This window comes from Falco peregrinus, chromosome Z (genome assembly GCF_023634155.1).
Source record: "Falco peregrinus isolate bFalPer1 chromosome Z, bFalPer1.pri, whole genome shotgun sequence".
NCBI lineage: Eukaryota > Metazoa > Chordata > Aves > Falconiformes > Falconidae > Falco > Falco peregrinus.
Genome location: NC_073739.1, coordinates 51418987 through 51439515, shown reverse-complemented (window position 1 = coordinate 51439515; position 20529 = coordinate 51418987). Strand labels below are relative to the sequence as shown.

The window sequence follows — 20529 nt, the reverse complement described above, 5'->3', positions numbered from 1 at the left end:
CATAATTTTTAGAAGGGAAATTATCTTTTAATACTTACAACTGATGTAAAGTCGTGAATTATCAAACATTAAAGAAACTGATGAGAATAACCTAAATTATTTTCCATAATCTGTCTAGAATTCTTTTTGTTCATATCAGCATAGCAGCCTGAAGTACTCCAACAGAATGGTAGACGTAAACAAATACGACTAAGCTTTCCCTACTGTACTAGTAGTTTTAAAGCAAATTTATCAATTATTTTACAATTAAAAAAAAAAAAAGTGTATTTTGATGGAAAAAAGAAAGAAGTCTCACCAGCTACACAGGGAGCAAATCTCACCTGTCAGGGTTTCTGCATTACTATGCACTACAGCTGCCAATGCGACTCTCTACATGAGCTAGAATTAAACACAAAATTACTGAACGAGTCTACAATCACCGGGCTGATCCAAAAACCACAGTCCTACCCTTACACTGACAACCTTGACAATATACTTCTCTTAGAGCAGAAAACAAAGTAAGAGACTTCTTCACTTCGCCCAGCCATACTAAAAAAATTATTTTCAAGCAGATGTCTGCCAACCATTCTAACAAATGGCTGGTGGTGGTACAAAGCTCAGGTGAATTCAGCAGAAGCCCTCATATGGCTGTTGTCCCACTTGCCTGTTGACTGTCAACAGGCACTGGTTTACCCTGCGTTGACCTGTTTTATACTTGCCTGGCACACTAACCACAATTTAGGACCACAATATCGCAGCCTCAAATACTTCTTATAGTTTTACAGCACAAATTTTCTAGCATTCCCCACCACAATACAAAAGACTGGGATTCCCCTTCACTGAAGCCTTATTTTTAAACTGCAAGTATCAACAAAAATTTCAAAACTGTCAATGTATTCTAAAATGTCTACTGCACCAGTCTCAACTGTTTAAGCACACTACTTCCACTAGGTTTATCACATGATTCTCCCAACCATCCAGTCATTACAATATCAGTACCGTTCTCCATCACACAATTCCTTCTCATCCGCATGCTTTAGGAAAATACAAGAGAATGAATGTCATTTCTTGAACACCTATGGCTGGGAAGACCCTTAAGTTACACAAAAAATACCACAAGACAGCACTGGAAAGAAAAGTCCTCAACAGCACCTAGCCTGGTCTGCCATAAAAAACTGGAAAGAGGAAAACCAGGATGTTTGGAACTCGGTGATTTCTATCTTACAGTGTTTACACTCTGTTGTCCATATGTATGAGGTATCACTTGTGTTATGTTTCAGACGAATCATAATGCCTAATATGTGCACACATGCACTTTCTTTATCACATACAGTCATTTCAGCAAGCCTGTAAGGCACACATAGATAAGCCTAGTTTCACAGTTCATTACATGTAGCAACACCCAGAGACATAATCAAATTCTGCCCTTTCCATGAACACAAGATTTCCCCTTACATTATATGCATGGATTTGAAACTAGTAAGTCTATGTCATACTGTGTTTCGTATGTGCTTGACTCCATATAATAGGTTAATTCACTTCCACCTTCCCAATGTCATCCATTTCAATGTATAAAAGTATATCATTGAACTTGGTCAATTAAAGTGCTTCACTTCTTGTTCTCCTACCTTCAAATCTTCTTACGCATCCTGCTGTCACATTCCTTTCCACAAAAAATTGTCATGGGTCAAACTGTAATTTGCAAGAATAACTAATACTACTGTACCTAGCCAGTCTTGCATTGTTTCTGTTTTAAAACATTCTTACATTTCTACAGCAAGATGAAGCAGCCTAAATGATATAAATCCAAACTACTTCTGATGCATACTCAAAGGCCATAGTATATGCGTCTGGTATCACAAATGTTCCTAAGTAACATGTATACATTCATCTTCTAATTTGCACTGCTTATTGTAGAAAACAGCACCAAACTGCCCTTCCTGCTGAAGGTTACCATCCTCAGAGCTCACTTGCTGAAAGGAGTCACTAGAGAATTCATCACCTGCTCAGGCAAAGCCAGCAAGATTACCCTAAACAAGCAACAGGGTACTATAAGCAAAACCTACTGTTTTTTCTGCATATAGATTAGTGAGAGCTCACACAACCTCTTCAGTGCAGCCTCTGGAGTGGTAACCTCAAACTAAGTATGCAAGCCGCAGCAGCTGAGAGCAGTAATGACTCCAGTCAACAAGACTAAACCTAGAGAAAAACCTGAAATGCCTTCAATTTCATTTAGCACCATTCTAAGCATAGCATTACTCTGTCATGGGACCCTTTTAATGTGGCAGGAGCTTCCTGAGGTTTCATCTTCAGGATGGCGGAAGGGGAAGAGTCACCAGTATTACTGATCGCCCTGTAAAACTCAACTGTGTGTGAATTCCCCCACTTCGAATGAAGTCTGCAGTCATCTTCTAAGACAAAAACGTGAAAAGAAGAAGGAAAATCCTACAATAATGCTAAGAGCAAAATCTGAGGCTACATACAGAAAGCCAGAAAGCCTTCTGCTTTTCAAAGAACAAGCCATGTAGGCAAAAAAGGATAGAAACAGAATTTTAAGGCACAGAAACTGACTGTAGCTGAGAAACTGTTGCTGTGCCCACCTCACCCTCTATTTCCCTTCCATCTTCCTTCACAAATTTCACTTTACATTTTTTTCCATGCTACCACATGGTGTGCAGACTGCTAACCCAGAGACAATCCCAGTCTGTGAAATCTCCCTCTGGATAAAAAGTCAATGTTTTGCTGTATCTACAACACTCCTTTACACAAAAACACATAGGGAGCAAGTTGCAACACTGGAAAAATCATTCAGTGCACAAAATGTAGATCAACCAAGCCACAATAATCCTAAAATACAATATTTTTAGATTAGTATGAATGATAAAAATGGTGTTTTCATCATGATATTGTTTCTCTCTAATATACAATAAAACACTTTCTTGTATGCACAAACAGCAAAGAAAAAAATGGAGCTACACATCAGAAATAAATGGTTACTGAGTATGACATATTGCCCTTATAATTAATTGAATTATATACCTTCTCTGAATCTGAAAAACTTCTTGCACCACTCAATACCCCGTACAGTACAACCTTCAGTATGCAGAGGAGCTCTGTGTTCATCCCATACTATGTTCTGTATACGTTCTGCTAGTACTGCTTAACAGAGGCTTGCTTTAGGCAGTTCATTTCACTGTTTGTGAATGCAGGCTAGCCACGATGGACACATTAACTTGCAGCTGAACATGTGCCCAGTATCACCACTTTCTTCTTTAGGCAAGTTTTAAGTTCTTCAATTAAGATATGACAGTCTCCTCAGGGATTTATGTTTCTCTCTCTGGTAGAAAACTCATACATCCCCACGCTAAAACAGAAGTAGCACCAGCACCAGTAACACCTCCTATTTTGGTTTAGCATTGTTTGTTTTCATTGACAGAATCCTGTTCAAACTAGCAATATAGTGCCCACCTTCTCAATCTGACATTTCATGCTTTCTGCATACTTGCATGAGCTGGGACACCACTGCAAACATTTAGGAATTGACTGGCCTGTCCCATTTCTTCTGCCCTCCAAACCAGGAGATGGAAGATTTTTATGTTTTTCTAAGACATTTTCCAAAACTAATTATTAACTGCATCATTCTAAAGACACAGGATGGTTTTTATTTGTGTGATGGTTGAAATATCACTGAAAAGAAGTGCTGCATACTAAACATGCAGTAAAAGACAAAAATCACCCTCCAATCCACACCAGTTTAACCAGAACTTTACAAAGCTTCACCTCAAATCTTCAGTAAAACTGTTGTTACAGCACAGCCACAATGCGGTATCGAACACCACCTCTTCAACACCAATTGATAGAAACACCTCATTTTCATCACACCTTTTTTAAACAAACACAGCTAACACCTTCAGTGGAGGAACTGCTTGACACTGTAAGCCTACTTCATATACAGTGGCAGCTGACTTGTGAAAGTTCAAGAAGAAAATGAAACCTTAAAAAAAATGTCAAACTGTTAACAGAATGAAGTTTCGTGTATGCATAGGATTTTAGAATGTCTCCTCTCTGGAAACGCGCACACACACCCCCCTTAAAAACATCTCTGTTTTATAATCACATTTATAATTACCCTAAAGGTAGAAGTTCAGAATCCACAGACAAATTACAAGCAAAAACCTGACAACCATACTTTTCCCTGTCCCCCTCAAATACAGGCTTATAGCATGTAAAAGTTGGGAAGAACTGGTGTATATTCTTGCTAAGCACAGAGGTGTAGGTCCAGTATAAGCAACAAGGAAGGCTAAGGTCCGTTTGGATTTAAATCTGGTAAGGAAGGTTAAGGACAAGAAGGGCTTCTTCAAGTACATCAGCAGGAAAAGGATGACTACGGAAAATGTGGGCCTGCTGTTGAACGAGGTGGGTGCCCTGGTGACAAATGACACAGAGCAGGCGGAGTTACTGCATGACTTTTTCACTTCAGTCATCACTACCAAGGCTGGCCCTCCAACTTCCCAGACCCTGGAGGTAAGAGAAAAGTCTGGAGAAAGGATGACTTTCCCTTGGTCAAGAAGGATCACATCAGCCATCACTTAAGCAAACCTGACACCCACAAATCCATATGTGCTGATGAGATGCACCCCCAAGTGCTGAGGAAGCTGGCAGATGTTATTGCTAAGCCGCTCTCCATCACCTTTGAAAGGTCATGGAGGGCAGGAGAGGTGCCTGAGGAGGAAAGCCAATGTCACTCCAGTCTTCAAAAAGGACGAGAAGGAGGACCCAGGAAACTACAGGCCAGTCAGCCTCACCTCCACCCCTGGAAAGGGGATGGAACAGCTCATCCTGGAGGCCATCTCAAAGCACTTGAAGGAAAAGAATGTTACCAGGAGTAGTCAACATGGATTCACCAAGGGGAAATCATGTCTGAACAGCCTGAGTAAGTTCTGTGATGGAATGACTAGCTGGATAGACAAGGGGGGAGCTGTGGATGTTGTCTGCCTTGACTTCAGCAAACCTTCTGACACTGTCTCCCGTACACATCCTCACATGTAAATTCAGGAAGCATGGACTAGATGAGAAGTGATATGGACTGAGAAGTGGCAGGATGGCAGAGCTCAGAGGGCTGTGATCAGTGGCACAGTCCAGCTTGAGGCCTGTAGCTAGCAGCGCTCCCCAGGGATAGGTACAGGGTCATAGCCTTGTTCAATTTATCCACCAGTGACCTGGATGAAGGGACAGACTGTCCCCTCAGCATGGTTGCTGATGACACAAAACTGGGAGGAGTGGCTGGCACACCAGTAGGCTGTGCTGCTGTTCAGCAAGACCTGGACAGGCTGGAGAGTTGGGCACAGTGGAACTTATTAATAAAGTTCAACAAAGGCAAGTGTAGGGTCCTGCACCTGGGGAGCAGAACGACCCCCCGCACACCAGCACGGGCTGGGGCTGACCTGCTGGGAGGCAGCTCTGCGGGAAAGGGCCTGGGAGTCCTGAAGGACAGCAAGCTGCCCCTGAGCCAGCAGGGGGGCCTGGTGGCCAAGAAGGCCAGCGGGATCCTGGGGTGTGTTAGGAGTGTGGCCAAAGGTCAAGGGAGGTGATCATCCCCCCTACTCTGCCCTGGTGAGGCCTCACCTGGAGTGCTGCGTCCAGTTCTGGGCTCCCCAGTTCAAGGGAGACAGGGAACTGCTGGAGAGGGTTCAGTGGAGGGTTATGAAGGTGATGAGGGTACTGCAGCATCTTCCTTGTGAGGAAGGGCTGAGAGAGCTGGGCCTGTTTAGCCTGGAGAAGAGAAGGCTGGGGGATCTTACCAATGTCTACAAATATCTTAAGGGTGAGCACTGGAACTGGCTGCCCACAAAGGTTGTGATGTATCCTTCTATGAAGACATTCAAAACCTGTCTGGACGCGATTCTGTGCAGCTTGCTCCAGGAGAACCTCCTTTAGTAGGGGGCTGACCTAGCTGATCTCCAAGAGGTCCCTTCCAACCTGATCACTCTGTGATTCCAGGGGGAGCAATAAACCACCAGTGAAAATCTTGGAAAGACAATACTCTTATGGTTGCATTAAATATTTTTCGTAACATACAGGCTGCGCTACTTTGCAGTAGTAAAATCACCATACTTCAAGAAGTAGCTTTATAGCACTCTGATTTTGTAAGTACCATATGGAAGAATATTGCTTTTTTTATCATTTGGCTTATGCTAATTTTCCTTGGTTGGCTTTCTTCTTACTGTATGTAACATCTGCAATGTGGTCATATTTTGGCATAAGACAAAAAGAAAATCTCACAAATGTCACCAAGTATGATAAAACTTACGTTACAGTCACACAGACAGACATTAAATGCAATCAAATAGTGCCTACATGCAGTTCCTCAAAATACTTTTTTAACAAAAAAAAGTTACCCAAGCCATGTCTGCGGTGCATCAAAACTTAAAGTAACATAATCCGCATTGCTAGATCTCAACTTGGACAAGAGCAAACTTTTGCACTTTTGGCGGTTCTGCACTCCAGCCACTGAGTCCCAGCCCTTGGAGACCACACAGAAGCACAGGGCAGCACTTCAGCTTGCTGCAGGTGCTCCAAGTAACAAAAATGTTGGCTGCAACAGCAATCGCACTGGAAGCAAGGAAGCACAAGCCAGCCGCTGTGCGAGGCCTCCAGAGAGGCAGCAGCAAGGACAGAGTTGCAGGTGTCCTGCCCTGCCCAGCAATCCCCGCAGGCACACTGCCTCCCCCACAGCAAAAGCCCCAGGCTCCCCAGGAACAGGCACTGGCACTGGCATCCACACTGCTCCGGCACCATCCTGCTGGCTGCTCCCTGTTGTCTCCATCCTCAGGGTGGTGAAGCAGGTCCCACATTAGCATTTCTTATAAGCATTTTGTTTCGAAGCACAGAGCAAACAGCACTGTTGCAGAAAGGGGGGTCAGGATAGGACTTAAAGGCCTCCTCTAGTACAGCAAGCCACAGAGTTAAGCAAGTGTCCACAGGCAATATGAAAAGACAGTTTCTCCACTTCTTCCCTAAATCCTCTTCCACCCTCACACCCAGCTATCCCATAGAACCCAGTATATGCTGCACCGCAAGGGAACTCTTTCTCACTACTGACTGCATTGAGAATGAAAAAATATGGTCAAACTCTCAAGCAAAAAAAACATCTGAGGAATGTAGCCCTGCCAAGGGAAGGGTGTTTTTTTCTGGCAGAGCCCTGACTGGAGCGGAGACGGGAGAAGGAGAAGAGGAAGGGGTAGACAAGGAGAGACAAAGGAAAGGAAGAGAAGCTGGAGAGAACTGCCAGCATGGTCTGGTATTTTCTTTAAAATATTTTATAAAGAAAATATTACTGAAAAGTTCAAAACATCACAATGTCCCAGTTTTTTCTTTTCTGTCACTCCTTTATCTTCTAACAAGGAGACTGCTCTTCATCAGGACAATAAACACTTGAAAAGGCCGGGGAAAAAAAATGGTTCCTTCAGTGCTCCTCAACTCAAGTGACTAGTGAAGTCAGGACAGTAATTCTCAAAAAATCATACCTTTGCTGTGTCCAGACTTTTCCCACTCCGGTTCCTCACTTCACAATGACATATATGCACTGCAAACAAAACCTGCTTGCTCAATTAATTAAAAAAACCTTTTAAAGCACCGACAAATAAGCACCAAAACATCAGCTTTGCTGACTTTAGTTAGCCTCACCAACACCCAGATGAAGCAACACAGCACTCGGCCCACACCACTGCACATAACACAAATGCAAACTCAAGAGGCTCTTCTGAAGCACATGTCAACAATGAAGTAGATCAATTTCCAATTAACATGCAGAAGCTTTAATAAAATAGGACAGCAAATATGAAACACCTCCATGCACGGAGAAACACACACTTTCTCAAATCTTCTTTTGGTGCTTAAAAGATCAGTTATCCTCAGGGAGAAAAAAAGAAAAGGAAGTCCACTATTTTAGACTGTAAAAAATAGTAGCAACTTTCAATGGAATGCAAGGCATGTCTGTCTGCTAAAACTGTGTATTTGCATCCTATTTTTTGCTAGGGAAACATGACAGATGTTTACAGGATTTGCCAGCTCACTTTCCAGACTCACTGCACAAATAGAAGACAGGGCTCTTGCCTGTCATTTCTGTGCCTTCCTGTCTTGGTTTTTCCTGGGATAGAGGTATTTGGGGGTTTTTTCTTAGTAGCTGGTACAGTGCTATGGTTTGGATTTACTGTGAGAATGATGTTGAACACACGGATGTCTTATATGTAGCTACATAGTGCTTGGTCTAAATCAAGGACTTTTCAGTTTCCCACACTCTGCTAGTGAGCAAGTGCACAAGAAAAAGCTGGGAGGGAGCAGAGCCAGGACAGCTGACCCAAACTAGCCAGAGGGATATTCCATACCATAGAACATCATGCTCAGTATATAAACTTGGGGGAAGAAGGAGGGGGAGGACATTTGGAAGGATGGCATTTGTTTTCCCAAGTAACCATTAAACATGATGGAGCCCAGCTTTCCTGGGGATGGCTGAACACCTGCCTGCCCATGGGAAGTGGTGAATGAATTCCTCATTTTGCTTCGCTTGCATGTGCGGCTTTTGCTTTACCTGTTAAACTGCACTTATCTCAACCCACAGATTTTATCTTTTTACTGATTTTCCTATCCCATTCCACTGAGGGAGAGCAGGTGGTGAGCGAGTGGCTGTGTGGTGCTTCGTTGCCAGCTGGGGTTAAACCAAGACACTTCCAGATACAGTGCCTCAAGACACTTCCTACCCTCAAATTTATTAAGGCCTACAGGCCCATAAGTAGGTCTCACTTTCTGACCTACATTTGCTGGGATGCTTGCATCATGAACATGCACAGATCACTAAAGTTACCTCACAGATAAACCCGCAGGGTTAGGGCAGAAAGTAAAATTATTTGCTTTTTAAAAAATACACATCTGAAATTGCCCACGTGTAGTATCAGCTTCTTAATACTACTAATTTATGTGACTGTATTTAACCTTTAGGTGACATCCTTTAACCTCACAGCTAATGTCTCAAAGTGAAAATTTAATTTGCCTTTTCACTGAATTCCCATTCATGCTTCAGGCACACTCATTCACCTTACACGTTCCCCAAGTCATCACTACATCATTCACATAATTTCTAGATGTCACTGCTAAATTCTTCTTTTCAAACAGCAAAGCAACCAAACCCTCAGAACAGCTTTTTTTCTTCCTAGACTTTTTAAAATCACTTTATTATCATCACATCTCTAAACACTAAACATGCGAACTCTGAAAAACACGGTCATGTATAGCACTGTAGACACCATTCTAACTTATTTCTTGTCTCTGCAAAATGGCATCAAGATGATCCACAAGAAGTAATAAAGGGTGAGACTGTTTTGTCACACAACTGAAGTGGCATCAAAATTGTGAGGACTCCTCACCAGCTGCACACCAGTCAAGAGACCACTGCACACCAGTCAGAGATGTGGCTCCACAGTGACCATAAGGTCAGTGTACAAGGGCTGCATCTTCCCACTTCAGCATTACTGCATACCAGCCACAAAGTCGCCCATCTTGCAGAAGTCACAGGAACAAGTATTTGCAAAACCAGATACACATGTTAGTCCTAATTCAGTTACTGGACTACTTTTTAAATTCTTCAAGTTCTTACTCTGCTGACAAAGCAATTAAATTATAGCAATAAATAATCAAGTCAATAAAGTAGACTTGCTGCCCTTTTTCTCCTCCTCACTGAAGACATGCAGAAAAGTAGTACTTCTACATAAAGTCCTGACTAAGGAAAAAGGAGGTAGGAGCTCTTGCTTCTCTTTGATCTTTTATTCCTATACCAAAAAGAAAAAGATCTTCATGTCCTTCTGAAATCAACATTCCACAGCTTCCCTCATATATTCTCATTGTAATAGGGTAAGACACACGAGAGAAATAAAAGGCTCCTAGGAAAACAATTCTAAGACCTCATACAAAACGTGTTTCTTTTTAAGAACAGAGACAGAAAGCCTTATGTTAACTCCCCACCCAGTATCACCATTCCCCTACCATGCACATTGCAAGCAACATGCATATACGTAAAACCCACATAAAAAACTATGGCCCTTAACAAAGCACAGAAAAGTCCACGGGTATGTTCCCCCCAGCACCCTGAAGCTTTGTATGAGACATTTAATTCAGGCTATTTGATTTCACCATTCAACATACAAAGACACACACATTTTTGCACCTTCTTGACAATTTTTCCTCTTACACTTCGGAGGGTGTTTTTCCTACCTGATCTCTCAGTTGTTGAACAGAAGTCTGAAGGTTGAGAATTTGGTTAAAGAGAGGACTCTGCAGCACTGATTTTAATAAGCTCAGTTTCTCTTCATTTGCAATGTCACCTCGATCCCGAAGTTTTGCCTGTAAGCGTTCCATGGCCTGAAGGGCCCGATATGTATCTGTAGCAATAATCATTCCTAGTCAGTAGCAGTTTAGAAACAGCCTCATACAAGCAGATAACAGGTTTAAATGTATCCTTCTCTACTGTTCAAACCACAGAGGACTTGAATGGTTCCATTCTGGACAAAAACCCCAGCCCAAACACATCTTTCAAACATTGGAACAGTCTGCCCAGGGAGGTCATGGAATCACCATCCCTGGAAATGTTTAAAAAATGCATAGATGCAGCGCTTAGTGACATGGTTTAGTGGTGGACTTGGCAACCCTAGGTTAGAAGTTGGACTTGATCTCCAAGGTCCTTTCCAACCTAAATGATTCTATGTTTCTATGATAATCAATCAGGAAGTCAGAGGCAGAGCACAAAACTGAAGCCAACAAAAACTACATTTTTGTCCATCAAGAACTAGGTTACAGAAGTGAAAAAGCCTCCATTAAAATTCAGTTACAGGACCTGTGGCTACAGACTACTTAAATAAGTAGTGACAAAACCAGCCATAACAGAAAACATTTGTCTTTTTCATACAAACTTCTTTTAATTTTTGTAAAGATTAAAACAATGAAATCAAGACAACAGGCTCAAAATTAAGTATGCTGAACAAATGATGGTGCCTCTTTTGTTTGCAAATACAAAATACAAAAACACAAATACATCATGTATTTCTAAGCACAGCAGGTATTTCTTACAGAACCTCTCTTTAGCAGTATGTACCAATGCCCTAAATCTATCATGCACACTTCATTTCGCCACAAAAATATAGTGATACAAATAAAAAAAAAAAATTACCAATTGTTTCCAACATGTTTTCTGCTTCTCAGCTTGTATTCCAATAATGGTAAGAAATACAGTATTTCTCTGAAAAAGAACAGAAAGGGAAAAGGGTCACATTTATAGAAACACTAAGCTCTGAAGAAGAAAAAAGCTTGACGTCTAACAAGAAGAAACAGCCCTGCAAAATAACAATCCACAAAAACTGCATCTCCTTGGATAATTAATGTAACCTCAACAGTGACCATATCCTAAGTCACTTCGGAGCTTCAAACCTGCCTGAAATTTTTTTTAGGAATATACTTTGTAATATTTTTTCATTTCCATATCAAAGCTGCTGTCTGCATGCTGTTGCACAACATGCCTTCCTGCAATGCTTTAATCAGAAGCTATGAATCATAGCTGTTACTGATACTTTACACAGTTTCATTGCTTTCCTTTCCAGTGAATCATAAAAAACATCCCCTGAGGGATCATTTTCAAGCTCTGTGTTAACAATTTCAGGTGCATGAGCCATAGCATATTTTTTAAAGTCACCTTTTAAAAAGAAAAGTCACGTAAGTCACAAGTCCTCATGCTACACAGCTCTGCAGGACCCTCCCACTACAGCCTCCACTATTGGTGCCTACTGGAACTGATCAGATCTGGATGATGGCAGGTCTTTTGCCAGCGTGGGTTTCCAGGCTGGAAATCGTCCACTGGGAAAAAGGAATTGTGAAATTGCTTTGTTATTCCTTTTTGTTACTTTTTGGGGGTTATTTTCTTTTTCAACAGTGTGTCTGCAATTTCTCAGGAATTTGTAGTGACGGAGTATGTTTGACAGAGATGGATAGCTGAGGAGTTCAAATATCATTGCAGGTGTATGAACTAAGCTCTGCATTTTATCATCTTATCTTTCACAACGGTGCCTTTGTTTTCTTGATAATAGGAAAGCACTTCAGTACAGCATCCTGACTTGAATCTGGTGAGCAGTGATCCTGACACACTCAGGGAAAAGGTTTTTTTCTTGAAAAATAGGGAAAGGAATGGTGCTGACAGATCTCTGGGTAAGAGAGCCTAACTAAAATTCAACAAGACCATTAGTTATAGAACCTAAGCAGGACCAGCATTAATTAATCCTCGCAATAAAAAAAAAAACAACCAGCTGTTAACATAGATTCACTTACAAGGAACAGAAGCCAGGATGAACAGTTTGACAAGCACGTATCATTTGCAGTTTGTGCAGAAAACCCACATCAAGTGGGTTTAGAATGGTTTCATGTTCCATCTCCAAGGCTTCTCTAGATTCAGTATGCCTGGGGCTTCATATCAGTTTACAGTATTGCATTTGAATTTGCCAATACATCAGTATAGAATCACTAATCATTCTTTCTAGTACAACATACTACTTAGGGACAAACATTCAAATCCTTTGAATCTGACTTTGTCAAAGTAACCTTACTGCATGATCCAAATTACACGTTTCAGTAATAAATAAAAATAAGCCTTTATGAATTTGTTTTCTCACTTGGCATGGCAAATCCCAGCACATTATTACCAGGTCTGAAAACCAAACTCAGTATCTTGTGTTTTCACTTTGACACTCTTCAAAAACAAGACAAAAAAAAGTCTATTTTACATGGGGAAAGTCTGGATGAGATTATTTATACATTATGAAGGAAGATGGCTTCTCCAAACCTTAATAGCTTATAGTTTTTCCTTCTAGATTAACAAACTACTGTCACATCTTCTATCCAGAGCCCCTATTTACAAACAGAGGTATTTAAGTGATGTTCAAAATTGTTTTTCTCAGTGGCAATGCCAACCAAAGCAGTTCTTTCCTGTTTCACTGTTCCAGTTCTTCCTCTATAGCTACTCTTGGGGCTGTGTTGTCAATGCAACCAGAAAACTGTGCAAAAAAAAAGGATGTCGAGTATTTTTCAGTCATTTCAGTGCCATGATCCTGTTTATCATAGTACTATACACACAAGCACACAGCACCGTACATTCAATACCCACCTTCTGAGGAAATTAATAAGGGAAAATACAGGGTTATTGTTCTTCTGCTTTAGCTCCCTGAGAACTCAAGAACAGATGCAGCTGTAAAAAGTACGTATCTTTTGGAGCAGCTTAATATTGCTTTACATTATGATTAAACTTGCCTAAAGCCGCATTCTTGGTGTCCTGCGAAAGGCATGTTTTACAAGTGACAGAATGGACAAGGTCACCACTGTCTTCATGCAATCACACAGGTACGAACTCTGATGATTTATAACGGAAGCTTTCTAAAAGCAGACACGAGTCCTAAACATACTCTATAAATGATGATGCTACCTAATTTGCAATGAAACTAATTCCTTAGCTCTGTTAAGACACTCATTATATACTTTCTATTTACCTCATGCTTCAGAGGTAGGAACACTGCTCTAGAGCTACCCTAACATCAGCAAATCCATTTTTAACTCTCAGTTTAATTTTCCTTATTTTGTATTTATATTAGCAGGAAAATCCTCCTCAGCTCATCAGCTTAAAGCTTTCATCAACTGCAGCACTAAGTGGGAGCAAGAACAAAACTGCAGTCAGGATGTTTTCCTTCAGGACACTTCCTCTGATGCAGATGCAAGGCACTGAGACACACCAGCATTTCTACATGTTGCAGTCCAAGATGACCTCTGTTCGCTCTGCCTGCACTCTGAAATGGCGAAAAGCCACGTGACTGTACTCCTGCTGTGCCACATCCATGCTAACAAGTGGGATCTGTCAGCACCAGCTTAGGGGCGCATTAACATAGCTGAAGTACAGGCAAAGCAAGCACACATCTGTCCAAAACGCACCACAGAGACATACCCATAACCATCAACAACCACTACAGCTGCAACTCCTGGCCTTTAAACCAGCTTGCTTCCAGGTATTCTAACAATAATGTGCTGGGGAGAAGTATGGAGGCATGAATGATTATCTGTTGAAAGGCATAAGCCTATCATTTGCTATAGTGACTATTTTTATAATTCCATCACAGACTTCTAGATGCACAAATGGGAAGTTTAGTTCTGATTCTCTCATGTTGCTAACTCCAGGCAGCCTGTATCACAGCAGTTTGAAGCCAGAACAAGCCCTTCTATACATCATACAAATACTGGTCACGCCACAAAGAGCTTACTAGCTTAGCCTAAAGTAGATTTAACTATTTTTGCATTTCAGTGTCGAAGTTCATTAATCACACAGTAATAAGAATATAGACCAACTGTGTTAGTCATTTTTATTAGCAACTTGAAGAAACACTACTAAATGAATAGCAAGTTAAATTAACTTTAAAGTTTTTAAAGGCACAGGTATGTGAAAGATGTGGCTAAAAAAAAAAAAAAGGCATCTTTTCTTTTTCCTCCTGTTTTATAACAGGAAAGTAGAAAACAAGTCATTTTAGACAGGTAAATGGTGAGACACACGCCATAGTCTACTAAGCATGCACAGAAGTTAAATACAATTCCTTCCAAACTTGCACTTCTGAAATGTGACACTTCCTATGCTAACAAACAAACATGGTATATGCACATTTCTCCACTTTATCCTGCCCTTCTTCTATAAGGTCAGTTCCCAAAAAATAGTTGCTGTGCTGCAGCTCTGGTTTCTTTGTGCCCACACCTAAAACACTAAAATCCACAGGTCTCAGAATTTTAAAAATCAGACATGAAATTTATGTTGATCACTTCCTTTCCCCTGCACCATCCAAGCCACTTAGCTAAACAGCCAAAAGATTCATGGAAACGGAAAGATGACCCACTTCCAGTGACTACTCTTTCACGTCTGATCATGTAATTTCTACAAGGAAACTTACTCTGATTGACTAACAGGTAGTCCAGCTACTATTTCACAAAGCCATTTCAGGTAATACCCTGGAAACTAATGCTCATAGCACTGGATTAGCAAATATGCAATGCCAAAGATAGAAAACACAGTAATGGGCTTTGCTCTGTAGCTCCTGCATTACTTGATGGGGTCTGAGGATACAGAGGAAATGCCTATCTTAAGAGTGATCTCTAGGCTCAAACTTTGGCTAGGAGTTGCTCAAGACTAAAATTAAATTATTTCAATTAAGCAGCATGGTAATCACAACATGCATTCTATAGCTGCTAAAAAGAGTATTTCAAATCTTCTAATCTAAATTTCAACACCTGGGCCTGGATTTGGCTGAGCTAGAGATATCCTTTTGTACTTGATTTCTATCCCATATCATTTCCCTCCCCTAGTTTCTGTCCATCACTCAGACAGGCATGTTGTGCTAGCACTGCCTGGCGTGGGAATGGACATCAAACTGCAGAGGAAGTGGAAGATACTAATCACTGTTAAACCTTCTGCTTTGCCTGCAATTTCCAGAAGCTCTTCCATTGCACTCAGTTACCTCCTGCATGCTGGCTGCTATCCCCGGGAAGGAAATAAAGGTGATCCCCAGCATCTTTGGGGGCGGTCTTGTCAACAGAAAGGCAGTGGAAACCATTCATGGTGAACTGAAAGACCTCACATTTTTCTATGTATTCTTCTACTGTCACAAAGGCAATTTTGCCGTTGCATACAGCACTTTCCAGGATTATGAGCAATATTACAAGGACTTGACAACTGTAGCCTGACTGGTATAGCCTTCACTATTGTAATGAAAGAAACACACATGCTTAAACATAGTGGGAAAGGGCATGGAAGTAAATGCAGGAGAGCAGACACCAACAGGGAAAGGAGGATAAACAAAAACAAGTGGAAAGGAAGAGAGAAGGGGAAAAGAGGCTAGCCTACTGTTTTACTGACAGGACGTAAGCTTGCCAAATTAACATCAACCACTTGGTTTCATCAGCCAAAAGACCCCAGACTGCATGCTTCTGGCTAACAGAAGAGAGAACTAATTCAAATCAAGGACTTAATACAAACAAAATTACCATGCACTGCTCACAAGGAACAAAGCAGATTTCCATTGACTACCTGGAATGTAACAGGCAAGCACAAGATGCCTGACATTTATATTTAAGACCTATGCTAATGAAAATTGTTCTGAAGCACTCAAAACAGAAATAAAAAGGCAGTTCAGGAACTAATGCACAGCCTATATTAAGACTATAAGCAGTTTTGTTTGAGAAGTGACGTTACTAGCCTGAAATTTAGAAGAATACTGAATGCATCAAAAAGATGTTAAAAGATTATAGTAGTGCTCTGTATGTGAAAGAACTGTGGTAGAGCTGAACAGGATTATCTATTTTGAAACAACTACGAAAACAGAATTTTGAACATTCAACTATTTCTAAGCTTCTGTACACATCACACATGAAGGAAACTTACAATGCTTTTCGATGAACAAGCAATCTGCTGTGTTTAATTAATAATCTTCTGTAACACTGTAAGGAGCCCTATATGAGACTAAGACCCATGTTAGCTGATGAGCAAGTTATAATTGCAACTGGGAAACGAGCCTAAATTATACTTAACGCTTTCACATACTGATAAATGTGTGACACAGGGTATTCAAAAGTAATTTGTAAAGAGTATTGCAAAAACAACAACACCGAAGAGGAAATTCTTCTGGTGGGGTTTTTTGGTTTTGGGGTTTTTTTTTCAGTTAAGGAAACTAACATCATCTGTTTAAAAAAAAATAAATAAAATCACTGAATATTTTAAATTGAGATTAATTGGAATCACTTTCCTCTAACTTTTGAAATACAGTATTAGCTTCAGAAACTGAAAAGCAACTTTTTAGTATATGCAGAATATATGCAACATTACATATACTGAATTCATGTACGAAACCCAGGCATGGTTAATATTTCTTCTTTGTTTTCAGCATAAGCAATTGATAATTGATATCAATTGATATTGAAAATGATATTCATTCAATTCAGTAAAACCTGATGAAGCACAATTCCTACAACAGTTGCACCTCTTATATTAGAATCTTCACAGAGGTGAGAACAGCATACATAAATGAATGACTAAGGAGCCCCACTGAACAGCTGCCAGTAAGCTTCAATGAAGAGTCGCCATTTTCCTTACAAACTGAAAACACAAACTTCTCCTTGTATATTGTGATAGTAACAAGAGAGTAATGCAGGAGAGCATTACAGTGTGTAACAGCCACCGTGCAGGGTCTCGTATGCAAGGATGGGGTCTTTCTTCGAAAGCAAAAAAATTCCCAGTACTGTCTTGGCAAAAATGGCAGATTTATATATTGGCTTGTTGGGAATTCCATGAGTGAAACAGAGGTGTCCTTACCAATGATGATACAGTATACTGCCAGCACGGCATTGCATTAGCTTAAACTGCTTCAGAAGAATGCTCAAATTAGAAAATCTACTGAATAACTCCACAGAATTTTAAATTTTCTTACGTGAAACATGCAGCACACAATTCAGAAGGTCTTTATAATCATTCTCAATGCACTGATTAAAGTGTTACCTACTAAAGCAAAACCATTTGCAGCAATCTGTGTGACTGAGAAGTTGTATGGGCATTGTCTGTTAAGTCTTCAGAGGGAACAGAGCCAGATGTAATATAAAGATCATCCATTAGCATGTAAGTAGTGCAGGTCTTTTTCACTAGTGCTGATACCAATCTAACTTTCCTAGTGCACTTTTGTGTGAAGAGAGGGGAGAATGTATCCTGTTCCTGATGGAAAAGCTTCCTGAAAGCCAAAGGAAGCCATTTGAAACACCAGAGCTAATCAGTAAATGTTACATGCATGTTACTGTTCACAAGATACAGAAAGATAAAAAGCATGTATATTAAAAATAGTAATGATTTTGAAAAGAAAAAAAAATGTGATGTTCTCTGTTATAAAAAATGTTGCCATTAAGGTGGATGTGCCCTTAAGACACTTTGATTCTGCCTTCTTTTCTTCTAATGTTCCATTGCTTTTCACTTACGTAGATGCATCAAACAACATTTCCACAAAATACATTTTACCACTTTCCCTTTTCCCAATTTATTTTCCTCCCAGCACGCTCCTGCTACCTTGGAAAACATAGTGCCGACAGGGAAACAACAAGGCATTATACAACAGACTCCTGCAAGACCAGAATTCAGACCTGTCAGCTTGATTACAGTAAATCACTGCTCTGCTCTGGCAAGAGACTCCTGCTACCCTTTCTGGCACCAAAGCCAGTAAGGACGTTTTCTCTTCAACAGCTTACACTAACAAAATCATCTCCATGTGTTAAGAAGGAAAAAGATAAAAGCATGAGGCAGTGCTTAAAAAAACAAAAGAAAAAAAAACCAAAACAAAACAATGTAACACTGTTCAGCCAAATGGCAAATCAAATCTGTTAAATGTGGTACACAGAGTTCAAACAGTTGGCTTCGCGAGAGCTTTTCTTTAACGTTGTTCCTTCCAATTGCTCCTTCCAGTAACGCAGTGAGGTACGGGCAGCAGGGGATGACACCACACAAGAAACAACAAGCCATCCCAAAAAGCAGACTCTTACTTTTCGCACCCAGACCCACCAAAGCACACAACTCGGGACTGCGCCTCGCCCCCCCACTTCCACTCCGCCAAAACGGTCACGTTTACATGCAGTCCCGGGGGGGATGCTGGAGAGCCACAGCGGGGCCCGGACCTGCGGGAAGCACCAACACCGGCACGGCAACAGGTACCGGCGCCCGAGGTCCGCCGCTCCGCCGGGAGCCAGCACGCCCGCGGCGGAGGAAACCGCCGGTCTTGCCCGGGCCTCTGGGCCGGCTCCGGCTTCCTGCGAGCCTCAACACCGCCCACCGCCAAGCGCTGGGCGAGGGCCGCCGCGCCCTGGACACCCCCTCCCCGGGCCGCGGCCGCTCAGTGGCGGCAGCAGGTGAGGCGACACCCCCCCGGGCACGGCACACTCCCGCAGAGTTTACAACGAGAAAAGCTGTGGAGAGAGGGCGAGCACAGCAGCGCTCCCCGCAGCAGCCGAGAGGAGCTCGGCTTTTGTTTACGTGAGGACGGCTCCCCGCCAGGCCTCCACGGACCGCCCGCCTGCCGCAGGCCGGAGCCGCGGCCCGGCCCCCAGCGCCGCTCCCAGCCGCTCGCCGGCAGTCTGGCCCGGGGGGGGGGGGCGGGGGGCGGCAGCAACAAGCTCAGCCCCCCCCGTGGCTCCCCGGACTCTCTCCTCCACCCGCTCTCCCCCCGGCCCCGGCAAAACGCGGCGCATCAACAGAACAGTAATAAACAAAACTTCGCGCGATAAATACGTTTCGAAAGGCCGCTCACAACTCCGGCGACACGGTGGGTCCCTCCCCGCCCTGCCCGCGCCCCCGGCAGACGACGGGCGGGCTCACCCTGCTCCGCCGCCCGGCACGGCCCAGCGCCCCGCTTACCCCGGCAGCTCGGCGGGTCTCCCTGCCCGGCCCCGCTCTCCGCCTTCGTCCTTCTCGCCCCCAAGTAACGGCGCCGAGTCGCGCCGCGGGGGAAGCGCGCTCAGGCACGCCCCGGCGGTCTGAAACCTAATCCTGCCCCGCAGCCCCCCCGGCCCGGCCCGGGCGCGGACCCCCCCGCGGTGGGTCTCCGGGAGCGGCGCCCCCCGGGGCTGGCTGGGGCGGGCGGGGCTGCAGCCGCATCCCGGCAGCGGGGGGCGGAGGTGTCGAGGGGGGGCACGTTTGGGGGCTTCCCCGGCCCGCGCCCTCCCCGCCGCGGCGCGGCGGCTCGCAGCTCTTCCAGCGAAGTTTCTCTCTCCCCGGCTGCAGGCACGGCGGCGGAGGGGCTGGGCGGCGGAGCGCACGCCTCGCCGGGGAGGACGCCGAGGAGCTGGGCCGCCCTGGCTTTGCCTCACCGGCCTCCGAGGCAGGCGGTTTGCCCGTGAGGTGAGGGCGGCAGCGGCGGGCCGCCTCTGCCGGGGGTGCCGTGCCTCCTGCGGCGGGGCTGCCCCGCCGGCCGGCCGCCGGCCCTCCTGCCCCGGCAAGGGGCGCCTGCACTGCAGCGGAAGAGGGTGGGAGACGCCTGGAAATGTTTAAAAGAAAACCTACAGCCCACGGTGACGTTAGGCAAAATGATGACCGAGGGCGTAGGGGTGATGAACATGAACGGGGCTTTGCTCCTAAGCACCAGGTAGTTAAGTCTCTTACCTAAAAGCAAAGATGCTGCGTACCTTTCACGTATGCACATCTTGAGATTATAACACGGAGTGTTTGCAATGACCATACAAAATAAAAAATAAAAAAAAAAAAAGTTCTTCAGAAGGTGGAAGTATTTTGCTGTTTTTTAACTTTGCTTCACCCAGCAAACGTCAGCAGGATCACAGTGTCCCCTTCTCCTTGCCAGGGGACAACTCTGTTGTAGATGACGCTCGGGCAGCTGCCCTGAGGTGACACCCCGCACAGGGGAAATGTTCCGGGCTGTTCGGCTGGGCACGCCAGCGATGTGAGCT

General features: G+C 43.3%; 1 protein-coding gene across 20 annotated transcripts in view; it reads right to left on the bottom strand.

The window, feature by feature from the left end:
• The window catches only part of MPDZ (multiple PDZ domain crumbs cell polarity complex component), a 99358-nt gene extending 79310 nt beyond the window's left edge, over nucleotides 1-20048 (bottom strand). For 13 of the 20 annotated variants that reach the window (XM_055790804.1, XM_055790810.1, XM_055790807.1 and 10 more), the window contains exons 1-3: nucleotides 19484-20047; nucleotides 11198-11266; nucleotides 10246-10412 (exon numbers count right to left, since the gene is read on the bottom strand). In XM_055790804.1, coding sequence (XP_055646779.1) covers nucleotides 10246-10412; nucleotides 11198-11213 — 183 coding nt within the window. In that variant the 5' untranslated portion in view covers nucleotides 11214-11266; nucleotides 19484-20047. Of the gene's footprint in view, nucleotides 1-10245; nucleotides 10429-11197; nucleotides 11267-19483 lie in introns of those variants that run through there. The other 7 variants (XM_055790799.1, XM_055790801.1, XM_055790805.1 and 4 more) reach the window with 3 other exon arrangements.
• Nucleotides 20049-20529: the final 481 nt, after the last annotated feature.